The sequence below is a fragment of the Anguilla rostrata genome, chromosome 1 (genome assembly GCF_018555375.3).
Source record: "Anguilla rostrata isolate EN2019 chromosome 1, ASM1855537v3, whole genome shotgun sequence".
NCBI classification, from domain to species: domain Eukaryota; kingdom Metazoa; phylum Chordata; class Actinopteri; order Anguilliformes; family Anguillidae; genus Anguilla; species Anguilla rostrata.
In genome coordinates this window covers 33,290,301-33,304,793 of record NC_057933.1, presented here as the reverse complement: position 1 = coordinate 33,304,793, position 14,493 = coordinate 33,290,301, and the positions used below count along the sequence as shown (strand labels likewise).

Sequence of the window (14,493 nt, the reverse complement as noted above, 5' to 3'; positions counted from 1 at the left end):
CGGTGTATGTCTGTATAGGTTTGTAATATTCTATATTTATTTTTTAGGCCTAAATATTTGTCATTTTTATCTGTATTTATGCATTCATTCCCCACCCCCCTTTCTATAGTGTAAATGATTGTATGTTTGTTGGTATAAAAGTCTGTTTGTAAATTTAAATGTTATATGCGGCTAGAAAAATCTCCCCACGAGGATAATGAAGTCTAGCCTGTCCCTTGATACATGATGTCTTGCAGTGGGTCCATGAGGTTGGGACATTAACCAAACAGTCTTGCAAATTCAAGACCATATTTGCAGCAATAGCAGGTTCAGAAGGACCCTCTACATCACTCAGACCACTGTGCCCGACCAGATGCACAGTGCAAGAAAAAGCTATTGAGCAGTACTGCCTCAGTATGAAACTGTTTTTTATATCTTGGAGAAGATGGCATCAAATGGATCTGACACAGGTATGAGAGCTAATGGACTGCTAGAGAGGGTAACGTATAAAGTATAACGTATCTAGTATAAAGCTATACCCAGAAGAGAGGAGGTTGTTAAAGCAGCAAAGGGGGGACCAACTGCATATTAATGCCCATAATGTTGGATGTCAGGTGTTCACATACTTTTGTAGTGTAGCGACAGTAAGATCAGCCTAGTTAAAGTAGCTAAACTGTAGACTATAACTGTTAGTTTGGATTTTGGGGTAACTTACAGTGGGCTCCAGAATTATTGGCACCCTTGATAAATATGCACAAAAAATGCTAAAAAAAAATGCTAAACTAAAAAATAATACAGTTATTGACATAAGCTTTATTTTCCAACATGATTAAACTAGTGTGCTTGATTAACGATTCATTGGAATCAACCAAAGGCTTAAATTTTTTAAATAAAAAAAATATTTCCCCAAAAAACAGGTTCCACAATTATTGGCACCCCTGGTTTAATACTTTGTGAAAACACTCCTGGCAAAGATGACTGCCATGAGTCTTTTCCTATAATTTGTGATAAGTTTAGAGGACACATTTGGAGGGATTTTTGACCATTGCTCCACGTAGAACTTTTCAGAATCATTGATATCTTTGGGTTTGCGCTTATGGACCCCCCCTCTTCAGTTCAGACCGCAGGTTTTGGATGGAATTTAAGTCTGGAGACTGAGATGATCATTGGAAAACATGGATGTTGATTTCACTTTCTGTTTAGATTTTGATGTATGCTTGGAGTCATTGTCCTGCTGGACAATCTACCTATGACCAAGTCCTAGCTTCTTAGCAGAGACAACCAAATTTTCTGCCAGAATTTTCTAGTACTTTGTTGAATTCATTGTGCCATTGATCTAAAATAGTGTCCTGGGACCACTGCCAGCAAAACATCTCCAATATATCAATGACCCACCTCCATATCTGACCATAGGTATTAGGTGCTTCTCCTGTATTCATTTCTCTTTTGCCGCCAAACATGTCGATGGTGTGTATGGCCAAAACATTCAATTTTGGTGTCATCTGACAATAGCACTCTCTTCCAGTCATAATTCCAATGAGGTTTGGCAAGCTGCAGATTATTGGTTTTGTTTATTGTGCTCAGTAAGGGCTGTCTTTGTGCCACCGTTCCAAAGAGTTAGTTGGTATGGAGGTGCCATTTTATGTCTTTTTATTAGACTTGTTGACCGAGAGAAACAAACAAACAAATCTCTGAAATTCCTAAACAGTGATCCTTGGGTTATTAATGGCCTCCCTCACCATCTTCCTCACTGTCTGTGGGGACACCATGCACTTGCTTCCTCTTCCTGGCAAATTTGCACCCATTCCATATGTTTTTTTATTATTGCCCTTACAGTGCTAAGTGGTATGTTTAACCGTTTATGTCTTTTTTTGTACCCATTACCAGACTTGTGACGGTAAATTACACCGGTCTCTTCTGAATTGACAGTTATTTGGCTTTTCCCATGCTGTTGGATGACAAAGGGATTTTGTATGCTTGTTACCTCATTTTTATTCTAAAGTGAAATTGGAAGTGATGGAATGACACAATACAGTTCCTTTAGACTGAGATGAACTAAATTAAGTAAAATTGTATTGCCAATTTCATTTTGTTTGATTTTACTTACCATAATTGTTAGGGCTGCCAATAATTATGGCACCTATGGTTTTCAGAAAAAATTAGATTACTTAATAAAAAAACATTGAAGCATGAGAGTAAATGTATTGAAATAAAAGTATATAGTTTTCCCATATGTTTGAACATAACATATGGATTATTATCTGTGGCATTTATTATATGCAGCCTTTTTTCTTCATTTTTATTAAGGGTAACAATAATTCTGGAGCCCACTGTATGACAACAGCTTTGGTGGGTGAATTTCATAATCGGTGAGGACAAAGAAAATTATAACATTGTCATAAATGTCATTCCCCCCATGCACTGAGTCAAATGTTTCCTCAACTTTGTGCAGGTGCTAACGTCGTTATCAAATGGGTTTTCATACGACCGGTTTTCGACTGGAATGTTTTCAAATTATTGTATTTGTTCATTTTGTGACTGAACAATTTAATGTTTGATCCGAGTAATTGATGAAAGAAAGTTACCGGTAGTTTTTAATGAATTTGTCTGTGACTCCCTGATCTGACGTTGATTTCTAGAGAGTTCCCTGGGTCAACGGTGGTTCCAAGAGGATCCCCCCCAGTCTAGTAGCAGGTCCAAGTTGGACCTGCCCCCGGTCCGACAGCTATAGCCTATTGCTCGCTAGCTAGGTAGCTAGCTAACCTCAACATTACAGGTTACGAGTGGAAACTATAGTTAATGACACTGGGCACTGGCTAGCTAGCTATTCTTCAGTATTTTTAGTTTTAAGTAAGTTTTTACAGAGCACAAAGTTGCTTGCTAGTGCAGTCTTGTAATGAAACATCAGAATAATAGGTAGCTACTAGTTAAGTGGGCAGGTGCTAGTTAGCTGTCCAGATAGATTAGCTACATTTCAGTAAAGTTTATTTGATTTCTCATTTTAACTTGACTGAGCTGAATTTCTAGCCATGCAGCTGGTTTAATGAAGCTGTGTAGCTAAGAAGCCAGCCACCTCTATGAATGACACAAACATGGCTATGTAGCTGGCTACATCATGTTTTGGTGTTATGACCAGGCCTAGGGTCAGACTGTAACAGGGTGAATGATAAGGGAAATGAGTGGGGAATGGATAAGGGAAATGTATTGCAAACTGACCGGTAACTCCAGTCCCTATCTGCCTACCCAAATCTAACGGAAAACTGGCTAGTCTTCGAAGGGTACTGGGCACGGGGCAGCTTTGAATGCAAAACTTTGTACAGTTGTCCAATAATCTGGAAAATGTATTGTACGTCTCAGCAGCATTTAAATGCTGTCACCTGTATCTTTCTTTAGAGGATCTAGTTTGGCCTTTTCTTCGGCACTATCACAATCAAATGCAAGAAAAGACCATTTTATACATCAAAATGGGGAAATCACAGGTATACAGAACATGAAAAACCACCAATGAAGTTGCCATTAGAATAAGTTAATTACAGTATAGTAATTAAAAATGATGAAGTTGAACTGTTTCATAGAAATGGTACCATTTAAAAGCCTGGGGTTATGTTTTTAATTTGTCAACAATACATATATTACAACAGCCTACCTTTCTTTACAGAAGCTGGTTTGGCCTTCATTTCTGAAAAAAAAAACATAAATAGAATACTAAAAATGTATGAAGTTTTGCCATTGTACTTATTCGCAGCAGTAAAGACATGGTTAGTATATAGGTGATATGTGGGGTACTTCTTGATGCTGACATTTGGCTAGGTAGGAAAGAACAGAAAAACTAACCTTATTATAGAGCTCTGGTAGTTTACGTCCCAGCTTGTATCTGCCTTGATCAAAACTACGGCATATTGGCAAAAATCTGCGGCACTAATTCAGCACCATTCATCCATCCATTATCTATACCCGCTTATCCTGAGCAGGGTCGCTGGATCTCAGTGTGCCTTGGGCAAGAGGCAGGAATACACCCTGGACAGGGCGACTGTCTATCGCAGGGCACACACACCATTCACTCACGCACTCATACCTATGGGCAAATTAGAGACTCCAATTGGCCAATCTGCATGTCTTTAGAATGTGGGAGTAAACCGGAGTACCCGGAAGAAACCCACGCGGACACAGGGAGAACATGCAAACTCCACACAGAAAGGCCCACAAGCTGAGATTCGAACCCATGACCTTCTTGCAGTGAAGTGACAGTGCTATCCACCGCAGCACCGTGCAGCCCTAGCACCATTCATTTCAGTTTAATTTTTACTTTGATTTTAAAATTGTAGATAGTAGTTATGCCATGGGAAGTTACAACAGGAGGAGGCACGGAAAAGGGAGATCTTTTTATCGTATGCCAAAAGATCCATATGCCAAAGGTGAAATGAACTGATTTCTGTGACCTGATAATGGCACCTGTAGGCTAACTGCAGCTAAACCACATTATGATGACTGTTTATGTTAGCTTTTCATGTATAACGTAGTGCTTTAAAACATACTCAAAACAGGCAAATGTAACTTTTTAATGGGTAAAAATAATACTTTTACACCAATGGCCTGTGTTTTACCGAAGTTTAATGGAATGGAGTGAGTGAGCTTTTAGGTCACAGCCCTTATTCTGACATTGCTAATGTGAAGTCACACTAATCTAGGCTACTCTCCCAGTAATGACGCTGCGGTTCTTAGAAGGGATACTCCACAGCTGGACATTCATGATCGGCCTTTGTTCACTTGTAGTCTTCTAGGCTTTTGTAAGCCTTTAAATAATCACCCAAGTACATGGAGATAATGTTTATGTGGTAGTTAAAATATGGGGATATTGCAGGTCAGGAACTTTCTTCCTTTCTGTGTTTTTGATCATTGTAAAAGCACCCCAGGAGCATGGTATTCATGTCTATAGTGTGCCAAGGTTTTTCACAAACCAATCAATGTCTTTTTGATTGAAGTGTGTTGTGAACTCACAAGGTTTGAATGTGATACTGCTACCATTCATTTGTACTAATTTTGCCTGACATCTTACCAGCCAATATGGCAGTGTCAACAAATCCAATCACGTGGCATCTGGAGCTCTATATATCTAATACTGTACATAAAATTTAGATTAAAAAAAAAACATTCAATGTCTTTCTGTTTCTTCTTATAGCTAACCATTATAGTACCATTACACTTTCACTGAACAAATCAACTATGCAGTTATAAATAAATATTAAGTTAATTAAAATATATATATATTAAGTTATTAATTAGATTTTGCATGATGTATGTTAACATTATAGGGGTGTGTCATCATCAGTACCTTTCTTAACAGATGCTGGCTTGACTTTCTCTTTCGGAACCTCCGGTTCTGAAACAGAGAAAAACAATCAGAACCATTTCACAATTTAATTTACTATATCCAGAGATACATCAAGAAGCAACATTATTTACAAAGCAAATAATACAGTTACTAGCACACAATCACTATGCAAAATCATATAACAGTACCTTTCTTTACAGTTGCTGGTTTAATTTTCTGTTTTTGAACCTCAGGTTCTGAAACAGAAAAACACAATAAAAATAACAATTTTCCAATTTAAATCTAAGATTTAGAAAAATGTTAGGAATCAACATTATCTACAAACCAAATAATAAAGATTAAAACACTGTAAGTGTTCCTTTTGGTACAGGAGCTGGTTTGGTATTCTCTTTTGGAACCTCAGATTTATGATTTATCTTATAGGTAGAGGACATGGTATTCATCAACTCTCATTGCCTTTTGTAGCTGACATTTGTATTGTACCTCTCCAAAAATGAATAAAATGCTTTTTGTCCATTATAAAGCATATAAACGAGTCCCTTGTGAAGGTTTAAGATGAAACATTGCTATCAGATTAATAAAAAATGTTGTCACACAAAGCAGTACAGTACCTAAATGTGTAATAATTAACTCTTGTATGTATTTCTATACTCTGTACTCTCGTATGTTTTCTTGTATGGGGATGAGACGATATGAAAACAATTTTCCACCACGTTTTGGCAATGTTCCAACTCTCACGTCATCACTGTTGCATGCTTCACAAAAACTATTACACTATTAACTAACGTTTACATTAGTGTGAAATATCCACATTATTTAATACCACTAACCTATTTAAAGACTCAATTTCAAAAATAACGTATATAACCAAAATATTTTCAGCAGTAATTCTTACATAGCAATGATGAAATGATACTGTTCTATTCGCTTCTGTTTTGCACCAGAAAACGATGTCAGCTAGGTCTATCAGCAAAAATATGGCTTAGCTATGCCCAGAAGTCCTCAATAATAATAATAGTATTTTCCAAGAAATTACGAAAAATCGTTGACCACGTTTCATTAGGTGCAGTGTCTTTTACAGCTAGCACAGAGTGCATGCGTAAGTGAATGCGATGATAAGAAAAAATTTCGGTAACGCTGACCTAAAAAACGCTATTCCAAAAAATTAGATATGTTATACATTGTTACAAAGCTTATACTCTCACCTACTGAATAAATGAATTGTCAATCAAGCCAGACTGTGCTAAAAAGAGCGACAACGCCGTAAACAACAGGTGTTGTATTACGCACAGCTATTTTGGAAGGTACCCAGGCATCACAAATGCAAAAAAAGTATAAAAATATTTTCGGTTCATTATGAAACTGTGGCGGGAGAAATTAGATGATGGCGGGCCACCACAGTCTAGGTAATTAATGGGAAACACTGTAGTGAGCAAATAAGCATGCTTTAGAAATGAGATTCACCCGAGGTGGAATTCGATCATTACATTACATTACAGGCATTTAGCAGACGCTTTTATCCAGAGCGACTTACACAACTTTTACATAGCATTTTACATTGTATCCATTTATACAGCTGGATATATACTGAAGCAGTGCAGGTCAAGTACCTTGCTCAAGGGTACAACGGCAGTGTCCTTACCCGGGAATCGAACCTACGACCTTTCGGTTACAAGCCCAGTTCCTTACCCACTGTGCTACACTCCGTCGATCCCAAGTCAGTGGTCCAAAGGCTGCAACGTTAACAGTGCTCCACGAACATACTAGGTGTACTGAGTGGGGATTTTCTTGAGGAAAATTTTGTGTGTGTATGTGACATTTTGATTAGCTGGTGTAGGTAAATGATTGGTAGGTGTAGGTAAATGTCCAATGAGGAGACACTGTTTGTGGGCTTGCAGCATTGTGATGATGCAATCGGGCAGGAAAAAGAAGGACAAATGGAAAATCCCCTATGTTTGGGGCTTTATTGTGTGGACGTGTGCAGTTAGTTGTGAATTTTATCCGTTGAAATGAGGTCAAACGGCACAGAAATTAATGTTTTTATGTAATGAAAGTCTGTGGTCATTGTGGTTATTTCTGTAGGAAACCCTGAAAAGTGGCAAACTCTCTGTGCTGTATAGGTAAGTGGCATGCTGCCCCACCAAAGCGTAACTTGGCGGAATGGCATACCTGCCATCGCAATATTGATTTGGACTGTACTCAACTGTACACAATTTTAGATTTGTAACCAAACAATGCACATTTAGTTAAAGTGCAGGTATAAGAGAGCTTTCAGTATCTCATCTTAATTCTAAACTTGTAATTGTCTTTGTGATTGTCTTTGGAGTCTGTTATTGGCCTTTTTTAAACATGAGGACCACAGAAAGGCAAGGAAGTCATTACTTTGCAGAGAAATAAGAAAAACACAGAGACATAGGCCAAATCTTAGGCCTACCAAAATCAACTGTTTGGAACATCATTAAGAAGAAAGAGTAATCACAAAGGTTCTGGTAGGCAAAGGAAGAGCTCTACAGTTGACGACCAAAGAATTCTCACCATAATGAAGAAAAACCTCCAAACACCTAGCCAACATATCAGAAACATTATTCAGGAGGTAGGCATGAATGTGTCAGTGACTACTGCCTGCAGAAGACTTCATGAACAGAACTACAGAGGCAACACTGCAAGATAAACACCACTAGTTAGCTGCAAAAAGAAGACGGTCAGGTTACAGTTTGCTAAGAAGTACTTGAAACACCTACAGTGTTATGGAAAAAGGTCTTGCGGACAGATAAGAATCAGACGCCAAAAGGAACTGCCCAAGACCCACCACACCACCTCATCTGTTAAATATGGTGGGTATGTTATGGTTTGGGCATGTAGGTATTGGCTCACCTGTCTTCATTGATGATTTCATTGCTGATAACAGCAATTAATTCTGAAGTGGACAAAAACATCTGCTCAAGTTCAAGAAAATGCCTCCAAACTCATTGGGCAGTGCTTCATCCTACAGCAAGACAGTCATCCCAAAAATACTACTAAAGCAAGAAAGGTGTTTCTCAAAACCAATAATTGGAAAATTCTTGACTGGCTAAGTCAGTCACTTGATCATATCCAATTGAACCTGTGTTTCATATGCTGAAGTGAAGTGGCAACTAGTCCCTGAAACAAGCAGGAGCTGAAAATGACTGCAGTACAGGCCTGCCAAAGCATCACCAAAGGACATATTCAGTATCTATGGGTCACATAGTTTAAGCAGTCACTGGATATTCAACAAAGTAGGCTACTAAACATGACTAATTTCATTTACATAACATAATCCTTTAATAAAAGCTGAAAATCTGCCCTTTAACCACATGGTAAATGTAAAATTATGGAGTGCAGAGCCAAATCAAGAAAAAATATAAGTATTTGTCCCAAACATTATGTAGGGCACTGTATATGTGTTAGATTAATTAGGGGGGGCCCTGGTGGTCCTGGTGCCCTAAAGTAAAAAAAACTTTTTGAGCAAAACGAAGCAATGAGAACAACTGAAAAACAAAAAGACGCGGTGTTGTGTGTTCGTACGGTGCAGTGTGCGACGGCCTCCAGGGAGAACTTTTGGAAAACTTCTTTATTGTTCTCCGACCTCTCCCTCTTAGCTATTGGTCCAAATATCACATGGTTGGTTACATCACGGTTGAGAGTTCAGATAGCAGACTTCACATGCTAATGTACGGAGAGTCAGTGCCAATCTCTCTTCTGTAGAGATGGGAATTCTGTGAGTCCCCGCATGTTTGATGAATGGTGCTACTCGTTTCAGCAAGTCATCAAAACGCCTAGCACAAATTCGAAAATAAGAGAAAGTGGACCCCCTCGTCTAAACTCCGCATTTGCTGAATGTACAGACAAAATTCTCCATTGTCCGTCCTACTCTGATTTAGAGGGCGAACGTACCATCTCCTTCGCCTTTTTTTCTTCTTTTGCATAGCTAGATAAACTAAAGCCACTTTAAACACTTTAAACTTTTTGTTTTGTGTTGTGATCTCACGTAGCCCTTCTCTTTATACATTCATGGCGTAGCCGCGAGACGGAGGTCCGGGCGAGATTCCAGCCCCGGTTAATAGCTGCCTCGTAATTATTCACGCCCCAGCGGCATGGAGTGACTTTAAACGGTGCGATGTTCTCACTGAGTATACCGACAACAGCGTTCGTGGACATGTTCGCCGGTGGTTCTCAATCCTTAAGTTCTTTCTTCTTACTGAGTATACTGCCAGCTTAAATGGCTGCTTATTTCGGGCCAGCTCTGTATTCTCCAAAGATCACTTCGTAAGTAACATTCCATCTGTCATATAAACTTTATTTTTGGAGTAAATTCTGAATCTTTTGTGGTGAAGCAATTGAAAAGTCACTTTCTAGCAGATGAAGGGACTACGTATAAAATGTGCTGTAATTACTACATGGTGAAGCTAAAATGTATAAGAATACCCTTTAATAAAAGCTCTGAGTCTGCGCTTTGACCACGTGTGAATTATTTGATTACAAACATATTAAATCAGAAAAAAGCAGAAAAATGCAGGTGGTTTTAATGTTGTGGTTGATCGATGTATATTTTATGTTATTTTTCTAAAGCCAAGTTTGGCAGTAGAGCCTAGTACCACTTTAGTGGGGAGGTAATAGCATGGGGATTGGAACTCTTCACTGCTTGTGGACCTAATAGTGCTACTTGTACTGAATCACTTATTTTACACTATATTGTGTTTCACATGAGGTGGCAAACAAGGTGGTACATAGAATTCACTTGTGGACAGCCTTTATTAGCTAGTGTACCGAGTAGGTCCTTGGCTCGCTTGTAAGCAGCTATCTTTTGGACATTTTAATAAAGATAGTCTGGAAGTCCTTGTATTATTTTCTTATGGAAATTTTATAAAAACTTGTATTTTTACTTAAATTTCTCTGTTGTTTTCTTGTATATAGCACTTTTTAATTTCCCTGTCCTTTTTCTTTCATACTGGTACTTCAAGCCATCCATGTAATCTCAATAAAAATGTATACTTTTATTGGAACCACATCTCTGCCTTCATTCAGCTAAAGAACCGAGAACCTGTTGTAGGTAGCTTTTGAATTAGTTATTTCCTAGGGTGAAACTCCCAAGGTGGCTTAGTCTGGCTACTCTCCTTCACTTCTTGCCACATATATATTATACATAAGTGGTGCATTTGCTGTTATATTGATAATGTGGCATCCTCAGTTTTCAGTACCTGGTGGTTTCACCTTCTCTTTGGATGTCACAGGCTCTAAAAGGAAACAAAAGCAAGGATTTGAAGTGTTAAATGTAAAACACTCACCAATATATGGTCAGGCACATATGTATAAGCTGCAATGCATTAACCATACTGTACTTGAGTTTATTTTTAAACTGAAAGGAAAATGCTTCATAAGCACCTTTCTTTACAGGAGCAGGTTTGGCCTTCTCTTTGGCAACCTCAGGTGCTGTTGGATAAATAACATTTAAAGTGTTATTTTTGCATAAATATCTTATTGTTTATAGCATGTATCGATGGAAGTATAATCTGGCCCTATTTCAAATTAAAATGCAAATCAATAATTGCATTTTGCTGTCAATAAATGTGTGCAAAAATCATGACATAGTTCAAATTCAAATGCAGAGGCCCAGCTTGCATTTCCATTTTCACGTTTATGTATGCAGTTTATCTGAAAATTGGAAAATTTAAATGCAAAGACCATTTGACTTCTCATTTTCTATGCATACATGAACCCTGGCATATTTAAAAATTACTGAAACACAATAAATGTGTATGTCTGAAAGAACATAATATTCTTGTAAGTACATGATTGATGACAAGAAGAAATAATAATTGAATTAGTCCTATTGCTTTGCATGTTTGAAGGCCAATCAACTACTCATGGTACAAGGCTGATAAATGAAAATCCATTGTAGTTGTCCCATTTGCAATTTTACTTCTGTAAAATTGCAAAATTCTAATAATATTGCAAACCTGCCTTTACATTTTCAAGTCAAAAGACATGCCACTCAATGGGTGGGGGCATTACAGAGGCAGTGCAAACCCTACCTGGCCACACACACTTGTCGTCAAGACATTACAGGCAGTGAACGAGAAGTGAATGAAAAGATCCAGTGAAGTGCTAACGAACAAGAAGTGAAAGAAAGGAATCAAATGAACGAGCCATGCCGTTGAGCCTGAATGTAAATGCCGTTAGCAGGCAGGGCGTTTCATTTAACTAAATCCCACAGTCCATGAAACATTTCCATAATACTAGAGCCAGCTATGTAATAAAACTGATAAGTGATATCACAAAGAACACAATTTGTATAGTGTTTTTTTTTGTTTTAGGTATTGACATGAACCTATTGAAATCTATGCTTTATTTCTCCAATTGATAGGCCTATGTGTTTTAAAGCATCAATCAGCTAATTTTACATAATGTATATACATTATGTACAATTAGCCGATTAATGCTTTGTGGTAATTGACTTTGGCTTCTACTGATAATTAATTGACAGGACAAAATACAAATTCACAGAACAATAAATGGGTGGTAGTGAGGAAAACTGTATATTTGGCTCCAACTAATGTAGCTACATGGAGAGGAAGGAATATAGTTAATGGTAATCAGCACAAAACGTTAGCCTTTGGTGGGGCTGGTGTAGCATAGTTGAACTATTTCCAAAATCAAGTAGAATTGTACTTGCATTTAGCGGTGTGCAGTTTGAGAATGATTCGTTCAAATAGAACAACTCTTTTTACTCACTCAGGAGTAATGATTCGTTTACTCAGTTGAGTCGTTCATTTTACTCATTTGATTTACTGAGCAGATCCACCTAAATCGCACTCAGCTTCCAACCAACATGTTTTTAAACATCATTATTTATCGCATTGTGTAAAAGAATTTAAATGATGCAATGCTGCAGGACATAACATTGTACAACCAACAGTAAACCCATTAACTGGTGTTTCATGAGTGAATGAAGTAAACCCATTAACTTGTGTTTTATGAGTGAATTAATGGGCATTACCCTAGGCTATTGAACGAAATGTGAATGATGATCACAACTCTTTCAGGGCTCGAGAATAACAGCTCTTTTGAGTTCTTCTAATCGGGTACATTATTTATCTAATGTGTTTGCTATCAGAACAGTGCATTGCAATGGTTTAGTGCTCACTGGCCAAGTTAATCTATCATGCCAAAGAGCAGCTATCTTCACTCCGCTGTATGAATGAGATGTGTCTGAATGAATTGTTTGTGAATGATAAAGCCGGCTCTGACGACATTTTCGAGTCTTCATTTGCCAGTAGGTGGGTTCCTATGTGCACTGGGGAAGTGGGGATAACTCAATCAAGTACACAAATCGAAAGATTCATTCTTTTCACTGAATTAATCATTAGCGAATGATTGTCAGGAAAAAGAATCAAACTTCACATCACTACCTGTATTGGAAAAAAGTTAGATTATTAGACCAGTATCATGGCTGGATGTGTTATCACCATGACTGCCCTGCGGCACCATCTAAAATGCACTGGCAAAATGATCACATTTACCACCTTGCACTATAACTATACATGATAACAATAACTATAACAATACAAAGCATACACACTGTAAAGATATCATTCCATAACGTTTCGCTGTATCGTTCTGTGAAGTGTCATTTCACACTACTGTACTCACTTCCTAAAATAAATAAAAGGCAGATTCAACAAATTTGGATACATTAATGGTACTTCTTAATTGTTGTGGTAACTTCCAAATTGATGAGGAAAGCTGTTTTTGTCTGTTTCTTAACACCCAGGTAAGTATTTAAAAAGCAAATAGCCTATGAATCTAGTGTGTGCTTATAAATTCCTGTGACCAGGTGTCTGTTTCTTTTCCATTAACCACTTGACGCATCCAAAGATTGAAGCAAGATAAAGCCAACAATATCCCAAAGGTATGCTAATACAGTGGTGAAAAATGCTGCTCACTGAATAGTGAAATAAAAACAAGGGATTTTTGTGGAATTATACCACATCATTCTACTATCAATATCTGTGACTAAATATGGAGTAAATATGCAATCCTACCATTGGTTTTACATGTAAATATATCCCTTTCAATGTTCAGTGGTCATCTTGAAACAATCAATTTGAGAAATGAACATGCAAATAAAATGTAGAGGGAGGTATTTACAATGGCCAATTTCAATGGCCAATTTCAATTTTATTTCAGGATGAGAGCTCCACGTGGTTGCTTCAGCACAGCGTTGTACATTCAACCATAACATTATGGAATAACACACAAGCACTTATTGAGACCTAATTGTTTTTTTCCTTCGGTTTTTGTAAGATTTTACTAATTCAGTACCTTTCTTTACAGGAGCTGGTTTCACTTTCTCTTTTGGAACTGAATGTTCTGAAACAAAGAAAAACACAAAAAGAACAATTTAACCATTTTAATATAATAGTTTCAGAAATACATTCAGAATCAATATTATTTACATAAAAAAATTCAATAAATGCAGGGCGGTGCAGTGGGCAGCACTGTTGCCTCACAGCAAGAAGGTCCTGGGTTCTACTATATGGCCTTTCTGTGTGGAGTTTGCGTGTTCTCCCCATGTCCGCATGGGTTTCAAAGAAATGCAAGTTAGGCTAACTGGAGACAATAAATTGCCCGTAGGTATGAGTGTATGAGTGAATGGTGTGTATGCCCTGTGATAGATTGATGACCTGTCCAGGGTCGAACTCCTGCCCCTCGCCCAATGTAGGTTGAGATAAGCTCCAGCACCCCTCACTATCCTGACTAGGAATAAGCGGGTACAGATAATTGATGAATGGATGGATGGATAATAAAATGCATTTGTGCACAAATCACTATGTAACATCCTATTGCAGTACCTTTCTCCACTGGAGCAGGTTTGGCTTTCGCTTTCATAACCTCAGGTTCTGAAACAGTGAAAAACACAGTAAGACCAACTTTACAATTTGAATCTAATAGATTCAGAAATACACATTACATAGAAGGCAAATAATAACATGTATTTGCACACGATTCATTATCCAAAATCATATATTTGTACCTCTCTTTGCAGTGGCTGGTTTGACTTTCTCTTCAGAAACCACAGGCTCTGAATATCACAATGGAGAAAAGAGATTTTATATTTTATATGTAGCACATCCGCAAACATAAACATTTAATTTGCACAA

At 37.7% G+C, this 14,493-nt stretch overlaps 1 protein-coding gene across 1 annotated transcript in view; it reads right to left on the bottom strand.

The window, feature by feature from the left end:
* Nucleotides 1-10,516: 10,516 nt before the first annotated feature.
* Nucleotides 10,517-14,493, bottom strand: part of si:ch211-266g18.10 (titin) — a 125,872-nt gene continuing 121,895 nt past the window's right edge. The window contains exons 88-92 of the mRNA XM_064320945.1: nucleotides 14,367-14,414; nucleotides 14,185-14,232; nucleotides 13,655-13,702; nucleotides 10,715-10,762; nucleotides 10,517-10,566 (exon numbers count right to left, since the gene is read on the bottom strand). Coding sequence (XP_064177015.1) covers nucleotides 10,517-10,566; nucleotides 10,715-10,762; nucleotides 13,655-13,702; nucleotides 14,185-14,232; nucleotides 14,367-14,414 — 242 coding nt within the window. The remainder of the gene's footprint in view (nucleotides 10,567-10,714; nucleotides 10,763-13,654; nucleotides 13,703-14,184; nucleotides 14,233-14,366; nucleotides 14,415-14,493) is intronic.